The 21,203-nt window shown below is 56.6% G+C and overlaps 1 protein-coding gene across 1 annotated transcript in view; it reads left to right on the forward strand.

The window, feature by feature from the left end:
* Positions 1–21,203, forward strand: part of WWP2 (WW domain containing E3 ubiquitin protein ligase 2) — a 37,633-nt gene that overhangs the window by 10,520 nt on the left and 5,910 nt on the right. Inside the window, 10 exon segments of the mRNA XM_010008478.1 lie at positions 3,830–3,957; positions 6,163–6,379; positions 11,234–11,323; positions 13,116–13,290; positions 16,369–16,423; positions 17,886–17,967; positions 18,584–18,712; positions 19,195–19,273; positions 19,413–19,484; positions 19,576–19,664. Coding sequence (XP_010006780.1) covers positions 3,830–3,957; positions 6,163–6,379; positions 11,234–11,323; positions 13,116–13,290; positions 16,369–16,423; positions 17,886–17,967; positions 18,584–18,712; positions 19,195–19,273; positions 19,413–19,484; positions 19,576–19,664 — 1,116 coding nt within the window.

Below are 21,203 nucleotides of genomic sequence, written 5' to 3' on the forward strand. Positions count from 1 at the left end.
GAAGAGCCTTCTTGGGGGTGAGAGTGCTCAGTGTCCTGAGCTGGACTTTGCAGCCACTTAGCAGCTGTTGGGTGGTAGTAGAAAGCCTGCAAAGAAAGTTCTGGTTTGGGAGGCTCAGCTGGTGACTGAGTGTGTCTGCTTACCTCTGATTCCTGGCTGCTTTCTGATGCCTGATTCCTTCTTCTGGTGGTGTCCGGACCTGTGAGTGTGTGACATGAGCGTGGTGAAGTCTGGCCAGTAGCTCTGCTGGGGACCTTTGGAGACCTTCAGATGTGCTTGCAATTGTTCTGGTACAAGAAATGTTCTAGCTTCTTTTCAATGGATCCTGTTCTCACCTGAGTTTAGGGTTGTTCTGGACTTAAGTCCACAGTTTGATGTGTGGGGCAGAGGATTGCTGTATGTACCCACCACAGAGGCAGCTGCCTTCTCTGGAGCAGGGTACGGGTCCTTTGCACTTGGGAATGCTGTTTGATGTCTGCTGTGTTTATATGCAGAGCTGTGTTTATTTTCATGGGCTTGGTGATGGATGCTGGCAAACTTGCTCACAGGCAGGATGGAAAGAAAAGGGTCATTCTTTGCTCCTCAGCTATTTCTACGCTGTCCCCTCGAGGGAAACTGCTTGGTCAGGGCTTCTCTTTCTTCTGAACAAATGTCCTCTTGGGATTTGCTGCTAATCTTGGTGACGGGGTGTGAAATTCCACAGCCCTCTGCCGAGAGAAAACAGAGCCCAGAGGTCCCTGCCTGAGACCTGGTGCTGTGGGTGCCAAGAGAGTTGCCACAATCCCCGTTTGTCTTGTGGTGGCCAAAGGGGCCTCCTCTGGCAGCAGGGAATGGAGGGGCCTGGGTTGCTGCTTGTCCTGCGGGAAGGCTCTGGTAGGAGAGTCGTGTCAGGTATGGTGATCTGAGCATGGCCATGAGAAGCTGCTGTCACCTGCCACGAGCTGATGCAGACTCAGTGTTTTTTTCAGTGCAGTGTGCTGTGCTTGCCCTGCCTGGTATTCACAAGTCACCACTAGGCTCACGACAGGTGTGAGATGCTGAGGGCAGGTGGGAGATGCTCCTCTGGGTCACTTATCTCCCTTTGTGAGACCCCTCACTCTGCAAAGCCCCTTGTGTGGCATCAGGGTGTCCCCAGGGATGTGGTTTCTGGTGTGACACAGTAGCAGGGAAAGGTGGGGGGAGCTGTGATGGCTGATTGCAGTCCTGGCTTGGGCAAGGGAGAACCAGCTGTGCTGCCTGAGGGGGTTGCTGCCTTTTGCCCCAGAGGAGCCTGGGAGCTGCTCTGGGCCATGTAGGGCAAGCACTGTGGTGGGTCTGGAGTCTGCTGGAACGTGTAACGGGAATAAATGGGGTTCAGGGTTTCAGAGCCACTTGCCAGAGCTGCTTTCTCTGTGTCCTGCTACCCCAGCCCCAGGGTGCTGGGACAAGGTGCAGTCTCTGCTCCTGGCTCTGCAGACTGGAGGGCTGGGTGCAGGGGGATGTGCCTGCCTCCTCTCCTCACAGGGGCAGAGGGAATTTCTCAGCTCTGTCTTTCATGAGCTAAGCTCCCTGCACACATGGCCCTGGGGCTCTTCTGGTTGTGTTTCCCAGTAGTCATACCCTGACTCCTGGCCTAAGCTCTCCCCTCCCTCCTCTTCAGCTGCAGTTTGTGATCTGGTCTGGGGCAGAGGGCAGTGCTGCCACCTCTGCTGGCATCTCCTGCCAGGGCCTTTCTGGCCACCTCGGCAGGAGGAGGTGGCTGTTCTAGGTTTCATGCCCAGGACCCATGTCACCCCCTGCAGTGTGGGGGCTCTGCCCTGGCAGATGGGAGGGAGCTGAAGAGTTGATGTCACCCTGTCTGATGCCACTTTCCTATTCAGCACTGTCTGCTCCCTCTGCCTCCAGCCCAGGAGAGGTGATGAGGCAGAGCACACGATGGGGCAGCCACCCAAGTCCCCTGAAGGATGAGGGACAGCGGGGGCCCTGCCTGGGAGCTGAGCTGCCACCAGCATGGCTGTGAGAGGCTGTCCCCATCCATGCTGTGGCTTGTTTTCTCCCTGCTCGTATTTTAAACACGTTCCCAGCCCCGCCGCTCTCACATGGGCTTGCTGGGTTTGTTTCCACGCGTCTATTAAAAGACAATGCCCAGATGGGAGCACTCGTGGGAGGGCTGGGCTGGGCGGCGGGTTGGCTAATTCAGGCCTGGTAACCCCGTGTGGCCAGCTGGCAGCCTGGAAACATCCTGTTTTGGTTTCTAAAAACTCTTCGGGCAGCTCTGAGCTCATCTGTGCTGACAAGGGCAGGGACCAGGTTCGTCCCCTGCCTTGGGGGATGATCTGGTGGTTCCACCTGCCCCTTCTCCTCTGGGCAGGGCTCTGAGGGCTGTGCTGGCCCTGCCATGAGGTGAATGTGGGGAGGTGGGTCCTGCCCAACTTCTGGGAGGTGTGTCGTGCCATGTGCCCTGCTGAGCCCCGTGGAGGTGCAGTGAGGGGCAACCCTCACCTCTCCACTGCAGGAAGAGGAGCCTGTTCCATACCCAGAGCTGCTCCAGATCCCCAGGTTCTGGTGGCCTACCCCAGCACGTAGTGGGGTGCTGGGGGTAGCTGGGGTTTCTGGGCAAGTTCACCATCTGAGAAGTCCCTTGGGGATGCCCTGTGCAGGCCTTGTCCTCCTGAGATTGTCTGTGGCTGGTCAAAGACACCTCAGAAGCTCCTGCTTGAGGGCTGCTCTTCTGGCTCTTATCTGATCTATTTTGAACCACCATCTCCTGCTTTCCCATGTCTCCTGCCGATCCCAGCCCTTCCTCTGCCTGCTGTCAGGAGCCCCTCCCCAAAGAGAGCAGCCTTGGAGCAGTGGGAGGAACTGAGGTTTGCTGGAGCTGGTGAGGGTGGCATGACTGCTGCTGTGCCCTCCCACCTCCAGCCCTGAGTCCTGGGGACAGTTCGTGGGTTTTGCCCTTTTAAGGGCAGAACTTGGCTGGGACAAAGTGACTTCCTAATCCCTGCAGTCCTCCCTCTTTGCAGTCACTGCCCCAGGCTGGGATCCCAGCGGAGGTGGCTGAGCTCTGCCTCTGCTCATCCCCCTTCCCTCCTGCCCTGTTCCCCTCCCCTTCTGCCCTGTCCTCCTCCCCATTTGCAGGGATGACCAGGCTTCTTTTAACCTGAAAGCCCAGCTGGTGCTCCAGTGCCTTCGGGCTGCCCCAGGGCAGTTGGAGAAGTGTTTGCCTGGGGGCCACAGAGAGGTGGTGGCAAGAGAGTTCAAGCGTGGCACAAAGAGGAGACTCTTCTGAGAGATGGAGCAGCACATCTGAGCTGGTCACAACCTGATCCATGACTTAGGCTCCCATCTTTCCCAGCTGCTTATTTCCTCCTTTGCCAGATGCCATAGCTCTCCCCACTGTAACTGCAGCAAGGGACACGTGCACTTTCCTCACCCACTTTGGTGAAGGGCTGGTAGCTGGGCAGGGCTGGTGGGGGGTCTTTCCTGGGAATTTTACTTGCAGAGGTGGATGGAGCCAGGGGCTGTGGAAGCTTGGTGAGTGCCCAGGTGGCCAGGCTGAGCACCTACAAACACAAACAAGGTCATTGTCACCCAGGTTACTCCTTCATGGGACTCTGCCACCAGCAGGCAGATGCCAGGACCCTTGGACAGGCTGGCAGGTCCCAGGAAGCAGCATGAAGTTCAGGGCTCTGCCAGAGGAGCAGAGGCACGTGGCTGCATCCTGGCTGCTCCTGGGGGAGACTGATGGTTGTGCTTGGTGAGAAACAAGACCAAGGCAGAAGGGCAGGAGTGGAGTTTTCTCTGCCAGGCCAGTGGTGTGTCTCACCTTCTGTGTTTATTTCCCTTGCAGGACACACCGACATGCAGCTGGAGTGGCCAGGCAGAACACAGGGAGTGGAGAGCAAAGTCCCAGTGCCAGGAGCCGGCACTGGCAGCAGGCCAAGGGCGCGCAGCACAACGGCACAGGTGAGCCACCATGCCTGGGGGGGAGATGGACCTCAGGGCTGAGTTTTGTGGGAGAAAATGGAATTCTGCTTAGATAATGGATCTTATAGTGCCTGGGAACTTCCTCCCTGTGAATTGATTATGACTGATTTTCTTTTTGATAGGCCTGGCAGCTCTGCAGAGTGCACTCCTCTGGTCTGCTTATCATGAATGGTTTCTGTGGCTCCTTTCTGGAGTCTCGCTGACCAAAATGCTGCATCCAGCTCCAGGTTTTTTAAAGTACACTGGGGCAGTAATGTCACTGATGCCACAAGAAGGACAGACACCACAGCTGGGTAGACTTTTTTTAGGGTTGGGAGCATTCAGCTGATTTTGCTCATCAGTCTTCAATGAAAATGTTTTGAGCTCTTTGCCCAGCGACGCAGGAGGAGTATCTCTTCATCAAGCATCAGAGGAGGCACAAACTCACCTCTCACAAGGTGGCTGAGTCTTAGGCCAGAGGGTATTTCTGGAAGGTTTTTTCTTGTCCTTTCTTGGGCTTGTCCACAAAGCCATAAATGCCAAGTAGAGCAGGGACTGGGACCTGCTGAGTGCCTGACCATGAAGTTACAAGTGGTTTATCTGTTTTCCCCCTCTGGCTCTCATGGAGCCAGCCAAGCATCTCCTGCTCCCTGCAGGGCTCTTGCAGGCAGCCCCTTTGCTTCTTTTGCTTTTACCCAAGACCTGCAAGGAGAAGCAGAGCACTTTGCTCCAGCTAGAAGGAAATGTTTTATTCAGCCCCAAAGGAAGATTCTTTTTTTTTTTTTTTTTTTTTTTTTCATTGGAAAAACCTGGAGCAATGCAATTTCCATTTTGCCGAAGCCATTTTGGGAGGGAGGTGGGGCAGCAGAAGGCTGATGTGAAATGCTGCCTTTCAGCTCTTGCTCCTGGTCTGTGCTCCCCTCCCAGGGGCTGCAGCTCAGCAGGAGCGAGAGCCACACTGTGTCCCCTGTGCCCACCCAGCTGTGCAGGGGACACTCCCTCAGGCTGTCGGCAGAGTTTTGGCTCCTGTGAATACAACTTGGGTCCTTGGCTCTGGTGTGTTTCAAGCACATTTTATTTGCCCAGCCTTGCTGGTGGCTTTATGACCATGCTGTCCTTGTCACTGTTCACCACTCACCAAACTCTGTGTCTCCCACTAGTCCTGTTCATGGTGACTCTACACTTGAGGATGGGGAGATGATGTTGAACACCCTATCCTGTGCTCTGTGGAGCACTTCTAGCAACCATCCTCTTCCTCATCACTTTGGTAGTTTTGGTGACATTACCATTTTGGTTTTTAGCAGACTGTTACAACAATGTGCTCATTACTTGTTGCTCACAGCTGTAGTTTCATCTGACAATAAAATGAGATTATTTCACAGTGTGTTTTCTGCACACCCACATTGTTTAGCCCTGGCTGTGTTTCTCCTGGAGCCCTTCCTTATCAGGTGAACTTTGGATCAGCTTTTCCCCTGCTTTGTCCTGGACTGAGATCAAACCGATCACAGCGTAGTTACCTGGGTCATTCTGCAGGTTCCCTTTGAAGATTAGCACAACTTGGTTGAAAATTCTAAAATTGCCCTTTCCAGGGCTTGCTAGAGATGAATAGCAGTCAGAGACCTGTTCAGCAGAGTCCTGCAGGACTCTGGTGGAGGTTGCTGTCAGCACCAAAACCAGGATGTCTTGTGGTGGAAGTTACCCTCTGCTGGCCTGCCAAGTCTCAGGGTTTTTAGCTATCTAAGAAATATTCATCTAACAAACTACCTGTCCTTTTTTGGGTCTGCATTTTCCTCCTTATCAGTCCACTTTGTAATTTTCCTTTGCTCTGTCTCTTCCCTTTCCCTTTTCTAAGAGCTCAGTGAGTCCAGCAGTGTTTAGAGCTGACTTGCTAAGCCTGAGCTTCCCTCTGTCTGGGGAAGACCACAGTATGCCAACCTTTTTTGAGCTCCTGCTGCATTCTCATCAGGCACACAGAAATCTGGCAAGTGGCAGAAGAGATACTGAGCACAAAGGCAAAATACCCTCTGCTTTTGTCCTAGGACAAGGGGCAGAGATTCCCAGAGGGATCTGACTGCTGGGTGAAGGAGGTGCTGCCATTGCTGCAGGCTGGAGCACCACGAGTCCTGTGCTTGGGTGGAAGTGGCTGCCACCTACCACGTGCTCTGCTCTGGGGCTGTGTGGATGCAGTAGATCACCCTAATGTCTCTCCCTTCCCAGTGAATGGAGATGCAGCGGGTTCTGCGGACACGGACGAGGAGGCTCCGGCAGCGGGAGCGGCCGTACCGACGCCGGTGGCACCGAGCGTAGCTGACGGCTCCGTGGCTCCTGCCCCTCCTGCCCTGCCCAGCTCTGGAGAGGCAGAGGAGGCAGCTCCTGGCTCCAGTGCCCCGGCGGCGCGAGCAGCAGTGCTGGCCCTGGATGCTCTGCCCCCCGGGTAAGCTCTGCCTTCTGCTCCAGGCTTTGCTTTCCTTTCCCTGGCAGAACCAGCAGGAGGGAGTGCCTGTGGCCCTTGGGGAGGGAGGGAGGCTTGGCCCTGGAAGGAGGGGGAGACATGAGCAACCTGAGGTACTTCTGTGTGCTGGAAGAAGGAGATGTTTGAGCAAGGGGGCTGTGCTGCCCCAGGAGTCATTTAATTAATGGTGCTGAACAGAACAGAGAGGGCCTGGGGGCACCTGTCAGGGATCCTTGTGTCCCCACAGCCCTGGCACAGCCTGTCCTCCTCAGTCTGAGCCTGGCCAGGGCTCAGTTGTGGATTCCTCCCTCCCCCCCTGGGCCAGGGTCTGACCTGTGCCCCCTGTGGATCTCTGGGTCATACCCAGTGAATCCCATCTCTGTGGTGTCCAACCTCTCAACATCTGTGTCCAAGGGAGCATCTGAGTCCTCTGCTCTCCTAGGGCTGCTGAAGGGATGAGTTGGAGGAAAATACATCAGAGTGAGTGCAGGTTTCCAAGGAGCTCCTTCGGAGCAGGACAGCACCAACATGTCCTCCAGAGATACTGTGGAGTCATTGGCCACTGCTGGTGGAGGTGGGCAGGACCCTCACAGAGCTGTGCCCGTTCCTTTCTGTGGGACGAGGGGAAGGGGCTGTCAGGAGACCATGGCTGGCTGAGCCATGCCAGTGGGCTTGCTGGCTCTTGGGGGACAGTGGATATGGGCAGGCTCTGGGCTCAGTCCCCTCTCCCTGCTGCAGCTGGGTCGTTCTCCCCTTGTATTTCAGACACCTTTAATTTTGGACTGAAAGCGCAGAGCAGTGAGGGGGGTGTTGGAAGCGGCTTGTGTTTCGTATGAAGGGAGCTGTTTATTTTCCTTTGGCTGAGGCGATGCCTGGAAGGTCAGGGCCTCGCTCGTGTGTCAGTCACAGGTAATTAGGGTTAACGGCTCAGTGTGCCTTTATGCAGGGTGTGTGAGGGTTTCTGTTCTCTAGCCTGGGAGCTTCCTGTTTCCAGGCAGCTGGAAAAGTCCAGTGCTCTGAAAAGGTCTTTATTCCAGCCAGAGCTTATGCCCCTTTCTGTTCCTACCAGGTAGACTGAAGGTCTCCTTTTCCCCACCTCTGCATGGCCCTGGGTGGAAACAGGCTGTTGTTTCTTTCCTGGAGTGGAGAGGAGCCCCAGGAGGGTATCTCACCTAGGGTTGTTGTTTCCAGAGGCTCAAGGAAGTTGCGAGTGCTGCTGTTGAAGACGCACCAGTCTTGTGTCCACCTAGTCCAGCCAGGGGGAAGGGTGGCCCATGTCCTCCCTGTGCTCACACACCAGAAAATCATGCATGTTGGAGAGGAGGATAAACCTACTGTGCTTTGGGAGACCATTGGAGAAGAGCAGTGGAGGGGTAGTGGAGCTGTCCTCCAGGCTGAGCTTGTGCAATTTGGATCTGTAGAGACCTTTGATTAGCACCTTGTGTGTCTGTCCCTTCTTGTCCCAACCATTGGATTCGTGGGGGGAAAGAGGGCAGCAACTCTCTGGCATGTGCTGACTTACGTGCTGGGCTGGGCTGCCTTGGGTATCAGCTGACCTGCCTGATCAAGTGGAGACCAACTATGAAGGTCTTCCTGGGTGAAAGAAAGCAGAGAATTGAGTCTGTTGAGGTGACTGTGATGTGAGGCCTGTCCCTAGAGTTGCTAGATCAGGTTCTGGGCCAGTGGATCTGCACAAACAGGAATTTGCTGAACAGGGATCGCACAAAATAGTGTGGACATGGAGTGATATAAATGAGCTTCTGGGGATCTCTTGAGACCTGATCTAGGGTGGCTGAGTTTTGGCTGGTTCACCACGCCAAGGTGTTGGTTTGACTGGTGGTTCGGGCTCTGGCCTGGGAGATGGGGATGTGGCTGGATGGGCTGGTGGAGGCAGTGGAGTCTCAGGCTGAAGGGATGCAGACAAACCTAGGGCACTTCAGCCCTGGCAGCAGCGTGCTCTGCAAGAGGTGGTGCAGGATGGCCCCTCTGGCTGGGATGGCTGTGCAGGGTGCTCTGCAGCCCCTGGGTGATCACTGTTGTGTGGCCACTCGCAGCAGCTGGTGCTGGTTGCACTGGCACTAAAGAGCTGGAAATCTGTCGTGTCCCTCCTTCTTTCTGCAGGAGCCCTGCCTCATTCCCCAAGAGATTCCTTTCATCTGTGGGAGCACGGGGAGCACTCATGCTTGGTTCCCTTTGGCCTCTGGAGGGGTAGCAGCTTCTCCGAGCTGTGTGGTGGTGGGTGCACTGAGCCCCAGCCAGGCTGCATGCAGATGGAGTTGAAAGCAGCCGGGTTCATGTGGGGATTCAGAGCTATTTACTCTGCTCAGATAGCTGTCTTGGAACATCTGCACCAGATGTGGTGGGCACAAAGGCATCTCTCACACAACTGGGAGTCTGTTCTAGGGGCTGGAGGGTGCTGGAAGGTGTCCTGAATAATTCCAGCCCCAACAGTGCCCAGAAGCAACTTCACACCCCCCTGGCTTGGGCACAGCGAGTTTCCTTGCGCGGCCGGGGAGCGTGTGGCAGAGGAGCAGCCGTCGCAGCGCTTGAGGCCTTTGGCCCAGGGTCCCACTTCTCATGTAGGGGCTTTGGAGCAGACCTGAGTGGGAGAGGGGAGGGCAGGAGAGCTGCTGGCTCCTGCACCCCGTTCCTGTCGGTGGTGGCCCTTTGTGGGGACAGACGCGGTTGGGACGGGAGCGCAGAGCTGTCTCACCCCTACACAGAGGCACATTGTGCTGCCTGGCTGCAGGCAGGGGCTGTGGTTTCTTACGTCAGGTGGGCGTTTGTTTGGACTGCAGGGCGGGCTCCATGCTGCCACTTTGCCCGGTCCGGGGCTCCCTGTGTCCCTGCTGTCACCAGCCATTGTGCTTGCAGCTGCAGCACACGTGGGTGGGGGCTGCCACCATCCAGCACTCGCTAAGCTGCTGCTCATCCTTGCTGGTGGGAGTGTGGCAGCAGGCACTGGGGAGAACTCTGGCTGGACTGAGGGTCCCCAGAAGAGCCTGTTGAATGTGTCCCCCCAGAGCTGTTGTGTCCCTTGTGGCATGGTGGGTGGGATGCAGGGAAGCTTGCAAAGAGCTGGTGGCCTGAGCAAGGCCAGGTTGTCCCCAGTGTTCCTGTTTCTGAGGCCATTGCTGTGTTTTAGCAGTAAGAGGTTTGTCACAGCTTTTTGTGTAATGGTGGTGATTCACTGTTCACAGAGAGAGGCAGTTCCCCTCCTGCTTTTGGGAACCAGCCCTCTTATCTTAGAGAACAAGACTGCTTTCTGCCCAGGGCAGAGGTTTCTCAGGCTGCCTGCAAGACTGTGGGGCTGTTGGAGTCCCTGGCTGATGGCATGATGCTGGGGTTTGGAAATGTGGCTGGAGCTCTCCCTGTCTGTTGCCTTCTCCCCTTTTTCAAGAGCAGTGTCAAGGCTGTGAACCACACAACCTGTGTTTGCAGCATGTGTGGGGTTGTTGCTCAGGCCACCATTTGGTGGCTTCATCATCCCCTGGGAAGGTTTTAGGGTGAGCAGGGACAGTGTAAGCCCAGGCAATGGGGCATTAGCACTTGGAGCATCTGCTTCCTAAGGGCTGCTTGCTTTCTGCAAGCCCAGATTTGTTCTCTTGCTGTCACAACAGAAGTCAGTATATTAATTTCTGAGGGCTTTTTGTGATGATTAATTGAGACTGAAGATTGAATCAGGAGGGAGACCTGTGGGAGCAGCAGTGTGGCAGGAGAACACTTTATCTGTCAGCAGCTGCCAGCTTGCCTCTCTCTACCCCAGAATAAAAGCTGACAGGAGAGCATGGTGCTCCATAGAGCTTTTACCTTTGCCAGGGCATGCACTTTCATGAATGAACTAAGGCACAGGATGGTTTTCGGTGTAGCTGCCTGGAGCCAGGCCTCCCTGTTGCACCCGCTCCCCTCAGGGGCCACCCCTGAGCCAGGTGCCTGGTGGCCATGGGATGGTTTGAAGTGGTGTCTCTCAGCAGCGAGCAGGAGGGCTGCCAAGGAGCGAGTACAGCCCCAGCCCTAACTCAAAGGCTCCCCTTTTAAGCTGTATGAAGAGAAACCAAACAAAAACTACATCAGAAACTCACAGGACATAAAAGTGACCCTGTGTGAAATCTTATGCCAACCCTCCAACTTTCTGGAGGAAATTAGGAATTTATGCTCCAGATTATGCCTGTTTTCAGAAAGCCAACTGCTGCAGCACCTCTCTGATAGACTCAATCTCATAAGTCAACAACTGCCATGCAGACCTGCCATTTTTTATTCTGAATAAAGGTTAGGGTGCTGTAGCTACGCAATGTGAGGGGGCAGGCTGGCTAATCCACCAGCTGCAGCTCTCTGGACCTTCTTGGTAATAAGGTGATTATTAATTCTTCATGGCTCACTGAGCTGTGCGAGGCTGGGCTGCACAGCTGCAGCCTGAGCACACATGCAAACAGTTTTCCTAGGGGAGGCTGTTTGGGCACCATTTATAGAAGGTGAAGGTGCCTGTGAAGTCTCTTGGCCCAGCGTGTAGCAAAGCTCAGCAAGGCAGGAGCTGAGGCTGCTGGAGCCACGTTACTGGTTCCAGTTGAGCCCCTTCCTTTCCCCACTGTGTCTGAGGAGGGGACCGGTGCAGTCTTGTCTGCCTCGGGTCTCCTTTGTGTCCTCTCCCGTGGGGTGCAGTTCTCCCAGCTGGCCCTGGAGCAGTGGGGACAGGCACTGGGGAGCTCTGCAGCAGGATGCAGTCGCTCTGGCTGGCACCACAGAGCACAGTTTGTTTTGGCAGCTTCATCTCATCCAGGGCCCAGGCTCTGCTAGCAAGGTGTCTCATGAGTTTTTTGTTGTTTTTTTTTTTCCCAGGTGGGAACAGCGAGAGCTGCCTAATGGTAGAGTCTACTATGTAGACCACAACAACAAGACCACCACATGGGAGAGACCTCTTCCTCCAGGGTAAGTGGCTGTGGGGGCAGCTGGAATCTCAGGTACTGGGCTGACTCATAGCAGATGCAGCAGTCTGCCCAAAAGGAGAGAAGTGGGTTTGGTAGCAGGAAGGTCTTTTAATTCCTAAAAAGAAATGGGGTGAGATAACTAAGCATTCACTGACCTGGAAGCACTCCCTGTATCTTCAGAAAGGTCTTCTCAGTTGGTTCTGTTTTGCCCTCTGTTAGAGGATTGTTTTTTCAAACATTCCACAGAACTCACTGAACACTTGAGCAACAGCACAACCACTTGTGGGCAGAGCAGAGGGCTGGGCCTTTGGGACAAGGTGCCAGCAAAATTCCCCAAGCACCAGGAGAATGGAGAGGGTTGGTCTCCTGTCACCTGGAAAAACATGCTCCTAGATGAGACCCGAGCTCCTGGTGAGCAGGAACAGGCACAGTTGATGTGCCCCAAACCTGGAGCTGGACCCTGGACTCTCTCAGAGGGGCCTCTTTTGTTCTCAGCCATGTTTGGGGCTGCTTGTGGTCTAGAAGACAATGCTGCTCAGCTCCACGAGACCTGCAGGAAGCATTCTGCCTAACTGGTGTCCAGGAGGGCCACCCTTTCATTTGCAGGAGTAAATAGTCTTCAGGTTGTAAAGGCTGTACACAGCCCTGGGGACCATGTGCTTTCCAGAAGCTTGTTGAATTCTCACCTCTTCGTGCTCCTGAAAGCAGAGAACTTGATACAGCCAAACTGTTGTTCTCTAGCCTGAGTTTGTTCAAGGCTGGAATGACTGGAGTGTGCTCTAACCACCAGTGCAAGGTGTGAAAGTGCAATACGAGCCTGTCCTGTTTTCCTGCGCGGGAGCCTCCAGGTTCCCGTGGGCACAACAACCTTCATCTGAGCTGCGATCTCTGCAGCGGGTTTCTGATCCTACAGCAGCTTGAAATCTCTCTGGTGTTAGAAGTGAGGCTGTTACCTGGGAAGGTAGGTCTGGGAGACCCCAGGTGTGCTCCTTCCCTCCTGCACAGGTCTCTGACCCGGTGCCTTGCTTCCACTGGACATCAGCTGTCTTGGAGGAATGCTTACAGCATCCTGGTGTGAACTGTGCTAATGCCTAGGGGTCCTGTTGAGGCTTTGTGTGCCCTTGCAGGGGGCTGCTTCAAGTGTTGCTGGTCTTCTGTATTTCCTTCTGGTGGATCTTTGTCCAAAAGAGCCCCTTCAGCTGTGAAACTGGTGGTTATGCCAGAGCTGGGAACAGAGCCCTTGTCTTAAAAGGGTATCTTAGTTGTGTGAGAGGAGTCAGAGACCAGGTGTCTAAAGTCAGCCTTTAGTGTCAGAGTGAAATGAAAACTCAGTCTCTCTAGCTGGGGCCTTGGGCCCCAGCAACCCTAATCTCTTCCTCCCTCACAGGACTATGAGCTGCTTTTCTCACCTGCTCTTCCCAGAAGCAGAACTTGACCTCAAATCTGCTGAGCTGCTGCACGGGGAGCAGGAGAGAAGTGTGGCAGCTGGGGAAGGGACTAACAGCCTGGTACTCCTCTGTCATGTTTTCAACACCTTCTGGGGCAGCAGGTGGATATTCTCAAGCCACTGCTGCATGTCCAGGGCCCTGGGGACAGCCCTCAGATGAGGGCAATGGGAGATTCTTTGGTGTAGGACCATGGTCTGTGCCTTCTGCTGTGCCTGCCAACCTCTTCACGGTTTTTTCCTGCTGCCTTTACAGCAGCATTACTGTTGTGTTGCTGCACGGCAGCTGGAGGCACCAGCTCTGAGCTGTCCAAGGACAGACAGTGACATCTTCCTCTGGTGTTCCCAGGTGGGAGAAGCGTGTGGATCCTCGAGGCAGGTATTACTACGTGGACCACAACACCCGGACCACCACGTGGCAGCGCCCCACGGCCGAGTACGTCAGGAACTACGAGCAGTGGCAGTCCCAGCGAAACCAGCTCCAAGGGGCCATGCAGCAGTTCAGCCAAAGATTCCTGTACCAGGTGAGAGCTGGGGAGCATGGTGGTGGGGATCTCACCCCACTGTTCTGCCGGCCTCACTGGGACTGATCTGGGAGACCTCTCTTCCTCCCTCACAGGACTATGAGCTGCTTTTCTCACCTGCTCTTCCCAGAAGCAGAACTTGACCTCAAATCTGCTGAGCTGCTGCACGGGGAGCAGGAGAGAAGTGTGGCAGCTGGGGAAGGGACTAACAGCCTGGTACTCCTCTGTCATGTTTTCAACACCTTCTGGGGCAGCAGGTGGATATTCTCAAGCCACTGCTGCATGTCCAGGGCCCTGGGGACAGCCCTCAGATGAGGGCAATGGGAGATTCTTTGGTGTAGGACCATGGTCTGTGCCTTCTGCTGTGCCTGCCAACCTCTTCACGGTTTTTTCCTGCTGCCTTTACAGCAGCATTACTGTTGTGTTGCTGCACGGCAGCTGGAGGCACCAGCTCTGAGCTGTCCAAGGACAGACAGTGACATCTTCCTCTGGTGTTCCCAGGTGGGAGAAGCGTGTGGATCCTCGAGGCAGGTATTACTACGTGGACCACAACACCCGGACCACCACGTGGCAGCGCCCCACGGCCGAGTACGTCAGGAACTACGAGCAGTGGCAGTCCCAGCGAAACCAGCTCCAAGGGGCCATGCAGCAGTTCAGCCAAAGATTCCTGTACCAGGTGAGAGCTGGGGAGCATGGTGGTGGGGATCTCACCCCACTGTTCTGCCGGCCTCACTGGGACTGATCTGGGAGACCCCCAGTGTGGGGATGTGCTCTGGAGTCTGTTGGCTTGGCAGAGCAGCACTCAGACAGGAGAGCACATGAGCTGCCCTGCTGTGTGCAGAAAACCCTGTGGAAGTAACTGTGATGGGGCGTAAAGGCAGCTCTGATGGGGCAGGTGTGGAGGGAAAGTGGGCAGAGCAGGCTGACCAGGTTCCTGTCCATGATCAGCTCATCTTTGAGGAAGCCAGGAGCCTGGTGTGGATGCAAGGCCTGTGCTCCAGCGAGGAGCTTGGGTGCTTTCTGGGAGGGGGTGCTGGCAGAGTCTGAGACACAGCCAGGGGTGTGGGAAGCTGCTCTGCCCCTCTTTTCCCCTTGCCCATCACCTCGGACATCTCTCCAGCCCTTCCAAGCCTTGCAGTGGGAGCTGGACCATGCCATGGCTCTGCTGCCCGCTGCCTGTGCTCCTCAGCAGACGGGAGCCGGGATAGGGCTTCCAGGGGAGGCCAGTCAGGGCTCGGGGCCTGTCCCTCGCTTGTGTCTCCACCAGCACCAGCCCTGGAGCCTCTCCAGTGCTGGGCAGCTCGCCCTGGCCGGGCTCCGCCAGCGCAGAGGGAGGGACTCGTGCTCCAAATTTAGCCCGATTAAACGATTGTACTTTTTGTTTTAAGCTGTCTGCTGCCAGCACTGATGGCTCCTGCTCTGCCTTCTTCCATGCAGAGACTTTCTGCTTTGTCTTGTCCTCCTGTCTTCAGCATCCACCTCTCCTCTTCCTGGAGAATGAGCAGCCCCTGGGGAAGGCCATGGCTGGGGGGTCAGGGTGCAGCCAGGAACCACTGCCAGAAGTCACCTCAGTGCCACAGGGCTCGGGCTGTGCCATACTCAGCATCCCTTCCAGTGAGGAGCCTTGATAGCACGAGGGGCTGGGTTGTTTCCAGGGTCTCTGGAGAGCTGCAGGAAGCCTGGCTCCCCCAAGCTCTGGCTCAGGCTCTGGTCTCTGCCCTGTTAGTTTAAATTAGGTCCCAGTGAGATGATGCCTCTTGGTACGACTCGGCTCTGTCCCTGGCCAGCCTGTCTGGGCAGGGAGGGAGCAGAGTGCCCCAGGCCTGAGGCACATCAGGCAGAGCCTCCTGCACCCCAGTCCTGGCCCTTGGGGTCAGATGGAAAACACAAAGCTTGGAGAGGCACAGACTGTGTCCAGCCTGTTCCTGATGTGCCCCAGGACATCCCTGGGGTGCTGGGCTGCCATGGGGCATCCAGGGTGCTGGTGTCTCTCTCAGGGTGGGGGCCCTGGCACGCACCAGTGTGAGCCTGGGGCTGCCTCCTGTCTCCCCGGGTAGGAGGGACAAGCCTGACTGCGGGTGGCATTTCCTGAGCCCAGGCTGATTGCTGTCCCCATCCTCTTATGGAAGACCGGGATGCTGAACCCCAGCCCCCTCCAGCAGCCGGGTGTCAGGAGGTGCGATGAAAACGCCTCTTCTGTAACAATGTGTTTCTTATTTAACCACTAAAAGCACTGGCAGGCTGCCTCCTCCCTGAATCCCCGACCTGTGCCTCCATCCCCCGGGACCTCCAGCGAAGCCGGAGCTGGGGGGCTCACCCACCCGGGGGCAGCAGGGCCCTGCTTCCCCCATCCCAGAGCATCCCCCTGCTCAGGCTGGGTGAGGGCTGCCGGCTCTGCCCGCCCCGGGGAAGAAGAAAGGTGCTTTGTGCCGGGCCCCCCAACCTGCCGGGGGGGCTGTGGGGCACGGAGCCGCCCGTCTGCGGGGATGAATGTGGGCTCAGTGCTAGCACCCCGGCCCTGCCCGGGAGGAGGGGGGCCCGCCAGGAAGCGCTGGGCGTGGACAGGGCTTGTGGGAATGATTTCATTGGAAAGGCCTGCGATATTTTTTCCCCTCTTGTGTGTGGTTCTTGGAGGAGGCTGTAGGTGTATCTGGTGGGGACGGCCAGCAGCAGCCGAGCAGCCGGGCACATCTGGACCCCGCCGTGCTGGCCCGAAAAAATTGATTTGGAGATGTAAATCAATTATACTACAATTCATTCACAGAGAGATTTATCTATTCTGTTTGAATAGACTACAATTTGTAGACAATTTTAAAATGTCTAAAAGTACAAGACTTTTTATTGCATGACCAATACTAATTAACATTACTTATTTTAAATTCTCCTTCACTTTTTTTTTTTTTTTTTTAACCTCCCTTGAGTGTGCAAGTGTTTGTTTTTCTTCAGTTCTCTGGGAGCTGTGAGCCAAGGGGGAGCGAGTGGGAGCAGGGGCTGCAGACTCACCTCTGTGCTCTGCTCCTCCCGAGTGTCCCTGCCCTGGTTTTTATTTTGTGTTTTTGCCCTCTCTGTTGTCTCTAGTCATCCGGCGCCCCGTCCGACAATGATCCTCTGGGTCCCCTTCCTCCCGGCTGGGGTAAGTACTGAGCTGCCTCACCTGGGGACGCTCCTCTGGCACCCCGAGTGGGACTCTGCCTGCCCCATGGGGAGCACAGTGCCATGAGCAGCTCCTTCGATCCTGACTCTGGAATTAATGGCTGGGGAACCAGCTTTGCCCATGCTCTGCTGCACTGGGGGGCTGAATCTGCCTATGATTAGCATGATGTCTGATTTGAAATCCAGCTTTTTTTCCTTTTTTCCCCTTTTCCTGGAGGAGTTCCCAGTCTTTCTCAGCTACTGAATTCAAAAGTGCTTGTGGTTGTTCTTTGGATGGGGGGAGAGGATGGGGATCCAACTCTTTGCTTGTTCTCAGACCTCTCCTCAGAGCAGGGATCCATCCTGGTGCTGTGCCTCTCTCCTGGGATGCTCCGTCCTGGCCCGCAGCAGGGCTGGGAGCCAGCAGGAGCAGAGCTGGCTGTCCTGCCCCTGTGGCCCAGGCATTGTGTGCTTGGATGTTTTGAAAGGTCCCTGTGCAACCCTCAGGGCAGAGAGAACCCCTCCATGTCGAGAGCTTCCTTGGGGATGGGGTGCTCCTGGGTGCATATGGGCAGTGCTATGCCAGGATGGAAGGAGAGGGGTTAAAGCTGCAGGACCTCATAGCGGGACAGTGGGGGCCCAGGCTGCTAAGCGGGTCTCCAAGGGCAGGGTCTTGCATGGGGACAGTGCTGAAGCCCTTGCTGGAGACCCACCTCCTGCCTCAGTGTGAAAAGGGGCCCTGTCCCCAGCGTTAGCTGGGCAGACTGAGGGGAGGCACAGCTCTGTGTGGGGTGGGGGTCCCTAGGATGGATGCAGTCTTGGTCATTGTGGAGTTCTGCAAGAGTCATGGTGTGGGGACTGGGAGTGAGACACAGCAAAGGGAGCCGGGCGTGTGCGTGCCGGGCGTCCCTGTCGGCATGGAGCACCGAGCGGGGCCCTGCGCGCCAGCTGGGACGCAGGCGCATGGAGAGAGGAGGCGTGTGGGGCATATGTGTTGGGGGGCAGGCAGCCAGTGTGGGTGTGTGGGGTGGGTGCAGGTGCCTGGGGGCAGTGGGGGCAGGACCACCCTGGGCCAGGAAGTAATCGATGTTCTGAGCATGCAAATAGTGTCGGGAGCATGTGCTGGGGAGGGAGTGCCCAGGGAGGTGCCTGTGGGGAGTGTGTGCTTGGGGGCTCCTGTGCAACCAGTGTGTGACTCTTGTGCCAGCTTGGCAAGGTCAAATCTGGCTGTGACACCTCCAGGCACACTGACCTTGGGGGCACCACAGAAAGCCTGCCTGTGCACGCAGAAGAAACACAGGGATTTTTTTTATCCTACCTTTTCCAAATGAGTCAGGGCAGCGCTGCTGGAAAGGTGGGACATGGGGAGCCAACAAATTTCTCATGAGCTGGGAAGGGGAGGGCTGGTCCCAGGTCAGCACTGGCCAGGGCGCTCCAGGTAATGCTCCTTCTTTTTCTCCTAGAGAAGAGACAGGACAATGGGCGAGTCTATTACGTGAACCACAACACACGGACCACCCAGTGGGAAGACCCTCGCACGCAGGGGTAGGCAACCCATGGGGAGAGAGAGGGGATGCTTGTGGTTTCAGCAGGTCCGTGTGATGGGCTCCTGAGTGCTGAGAGCTGGGCTGAGCCCCAGACAGTCCTGCAAACTGCAGCACTGGGGAGCTGAGAGCAGTGAGAGCTGGAGCAGCACTGGAGCCCAGGAGGGCTGGGCACTGTGACCCTGGCATTGCAGGGCTGCTCTCTGGCTTGCGGGACCTGAGAGGGAGTCCCTGGGACTGAGAACTGGCATTGGGGAAGACCACAGGGCTGTCTGGACAGAAATAATGGCATTTCTCTTACCCTGTCACCTTCCCCCAGGGCTCTGCTTAGCCTCCTAGAGACCTGGTTTTGGCTCCCTAAAGACTTGGCCTGGCTTTCCCTTGAGACTCCCTCTCCCACAGACAGACAGTAGAGCAGTGGCTGGTCTGGGGTGTGGTCAAGTGTGCAGCACAGGCAGGGCTCCTGTCCTGGGACAGAGGCTGGTGCTTGCTAGTCCCATGCCAGAAATCCTTCCTTTTGCCTGGCATGGAGCCACAGCTTGGAGGTGGTCCCCCAGGGCAGCTGTTCAGAAGGCCACGGTTCGAAGCCTGCCCAGTGACCCCATCCTTGTCAGCAGGATGATCCAGGAGCCGCCGCTGCCGCCCGGCTGGGAGATGAAGTACACGAACGAGGGCGTGCGCTACTTTGTGGACCACAACACTCGCACCACCACCTTCAAGGACCCACGCCCGGGCTTTGAGTCTGGGTAAGTGCTTTTGGGCTGAGCCCCTCGCCCCGCGGCCAGGCTGTGGAGCTGGGACTTGAGCTGCTGGTTCACAGCTCCTGCCTTCCTGTAGCTATAGCATGGAGCGGGGAAGTGGGTCAGCTTTGTTGCAAAGATGCTGAATAGTGGGTTTAGGGACTCACATTTGGCCTAGAGATCTCAGAATAGAATCAAATTATTTTGGTTGGAAAACACCTTTAAGGATCATGAAGTCCAACCATTACCCCAGCACTGCCAAGTCCACTAGTAACCGAGGTCCCTCAGCACCACATCTACATGGCTTTTAAATCTCTCTGGGGTTGGTGACTTCACCGCTGCCCTGGGCAGCCTGTGCTGGGCCTGACAGCCCTTTTGGGGAAGGAATTTTTCTTCCTCCTGCCTGGCAGGCGATGGGGTTGCTGGGGCCAAGCAGCTCATGCCAGGGCAGGGGGGATGCTGAGCTGAGGCCTGTGCTGCTTTTGCAGGAGTAAGCAGGGTGGCTCCCCGGGGGCCTATGACCGGAGCTTTCGCTGGAAGTACCACCAGTTCCGATTCCTCTGCCATGTGAGTACAGTGGCTGGAGGGCCCTGGGGGCTGCTGGGCTGGGTGGGTGTGTGGGTGGCCGGGCCCTGTGAGTGGGCTCAGGCCAGGAGAGCTGCCATGCCAGCCTGTACAAAGCCTTGTGTCTCTGCCTTGCTTGCAGTCAAACGCGTTGCCCAGCCATGTGAAAATCAGTGTTTCCCGACAGACACTCTTTGAGGACTCCTTCCAGCAGGTGAGGAGGGGCCAGGGCTGCAGAGCCCAGGTAAGGATGGAGCCAGCCCCCATGCCAGCTCACAGTGACTCTTCCCCTTTCTTCTGCCCAGATCATGAACATGAAGCCATACGACTTGCGCCGCCGCCTGTACATCATCATGCGAGGAGAGGAGGGCCTGGACTACGGCGGCATCGCCAGGTGAGCCAGGCCAGGTGCCTGCTGTGCCTGGGGCTGTGTCCTGCCTGTGGTGGGAATCCAAAGGGCAGTGCAGGCAGCAGAGTCTGTCCAGCAGCTGCCCCTGGGTTGTCTGGAGTGGGGGAGTGCCCTAAAATCATTACAGCAGCCTGTGGCTGGCACAGAGAGGGCTGGGGGGCCTGGCTGGGGCTCCCCTGAAGCCCCCAGCACTGAGTGCCAATGCCTGTCTGCAGCCCCTGGGGTGTGGGGGCAATGGGTGGAGCAGCCCCTTCTCCCTGCAGCAAACAGACCCTTGTTTTCTCAGGGCAGTCAGTGTGTGCCAGGGCAGATGTGGTGGGATGCAGTTGCTCTGAGCCTGCAGCCTCCCCTGAGGATGGTGTTACTGTACAACATGGGCTGTGTCCTGCCTGGAGCAGGGCCCTATGTCCCCACCAGCCCCTGCTGGCTCACTCAAGGTGACTGCCTTGGTGCTGGGCTAACACCACTCTGACCTTCTCCTCCTCCATGGTGCTGCTGCCCCTGGCTCTGGTGCAGGGGCTCCTTCTCTCCTCCTCTCTCTGTGTCCTGCCAGTGGTTTTACCCTATGGTAGGTTACGTCATGCTGTTCTACCACAGGGTAGAACCACGGACGGGATGCCGGGGCTGCCTCTGCGTCCAAGGACTCCCATCTCCCTGCACAGCCTGGGGGGGAAGATCAGGATGGTGCCCATCCTGCATGCATGTGTATGTGTGTATGGATATGACAGCCTGGGTGGGACTGAGCTGTGAGGTGCCTGCTGGGATCCCCCGCGCCCTAAGTGGGGCCTCCATCAACCCAGGGTGTTTCTTGCTGCTGTCTCCAGAATCCCTTCAAAACCACCCACAGCACCCCTGGGGAGGGGGACGCCCTTGCCCAGTCACACCAGGGCCTAGCCCTTGCACCAGCACCCCAAGGACATGGATGCCTGGTTTGCATGTGGTCTGCTGTGGAGGCACGTGGCTGTCCCCTCCCCTTCTTGAGCCACTTTTCACCGTGCTTCCCTTTCCTGTTGCCCCAGGGAGTGGTTCTTCCTCCTGTCCCATGAGGTGCTGAACCCCATGTACTGCCTCTTTGAGTACGCCGGCAAGAACAGGTGGGTGTGTGGGTGGCCGGGCCCTGTGAGTGGGCTCAGGCCAGGAGAGCTGCCATGCCAGCCTGTACAAAGCCTTGTGTCTCTGCCTTGCTTGCAGTCAAACGCGTTGCCCAGCCATGTGAAAATCAGTGTTTCCCGACAGACACTCTTTGAGGACTCCTTCCAGCAGGTGAGGAGGGGCCAGGGCTGCAGAGCCCAGGTAAGGATGGAGCCAGCCCCCATGCCAGCTCACAGTGACTCTTCCCCTTTCTTCTGCCCAGATCATGAACATGAAGCCATACGACTTGCGCCGCCGCCTGTACATCATCATGCGAGGAGAGGAGGGCCTGGACTACGGCGGCATCGCCAGGTGAGCCAGGCCAGGTGCCTGCTGTGCCTGGGGCTGTGTCCTGCCTGTGGTGGGGATCCAAAGGGCAGGGCAGGGAGGGGG

Source organism: Chaetura pelagica, unplaced genomic scaffold, assembly GCF_000747805.2.
Source record: "Chaetura pelagica isolate M959 unplaced genomic scaffold, ChaPel_1.0 scaffold232, whole genome shotgun sequence".
NCBI lineage: Eukaryota > Metazoa > Chordata > Aves > Apodiformes > Apodidae > Chaetura > Chaetura pelagica.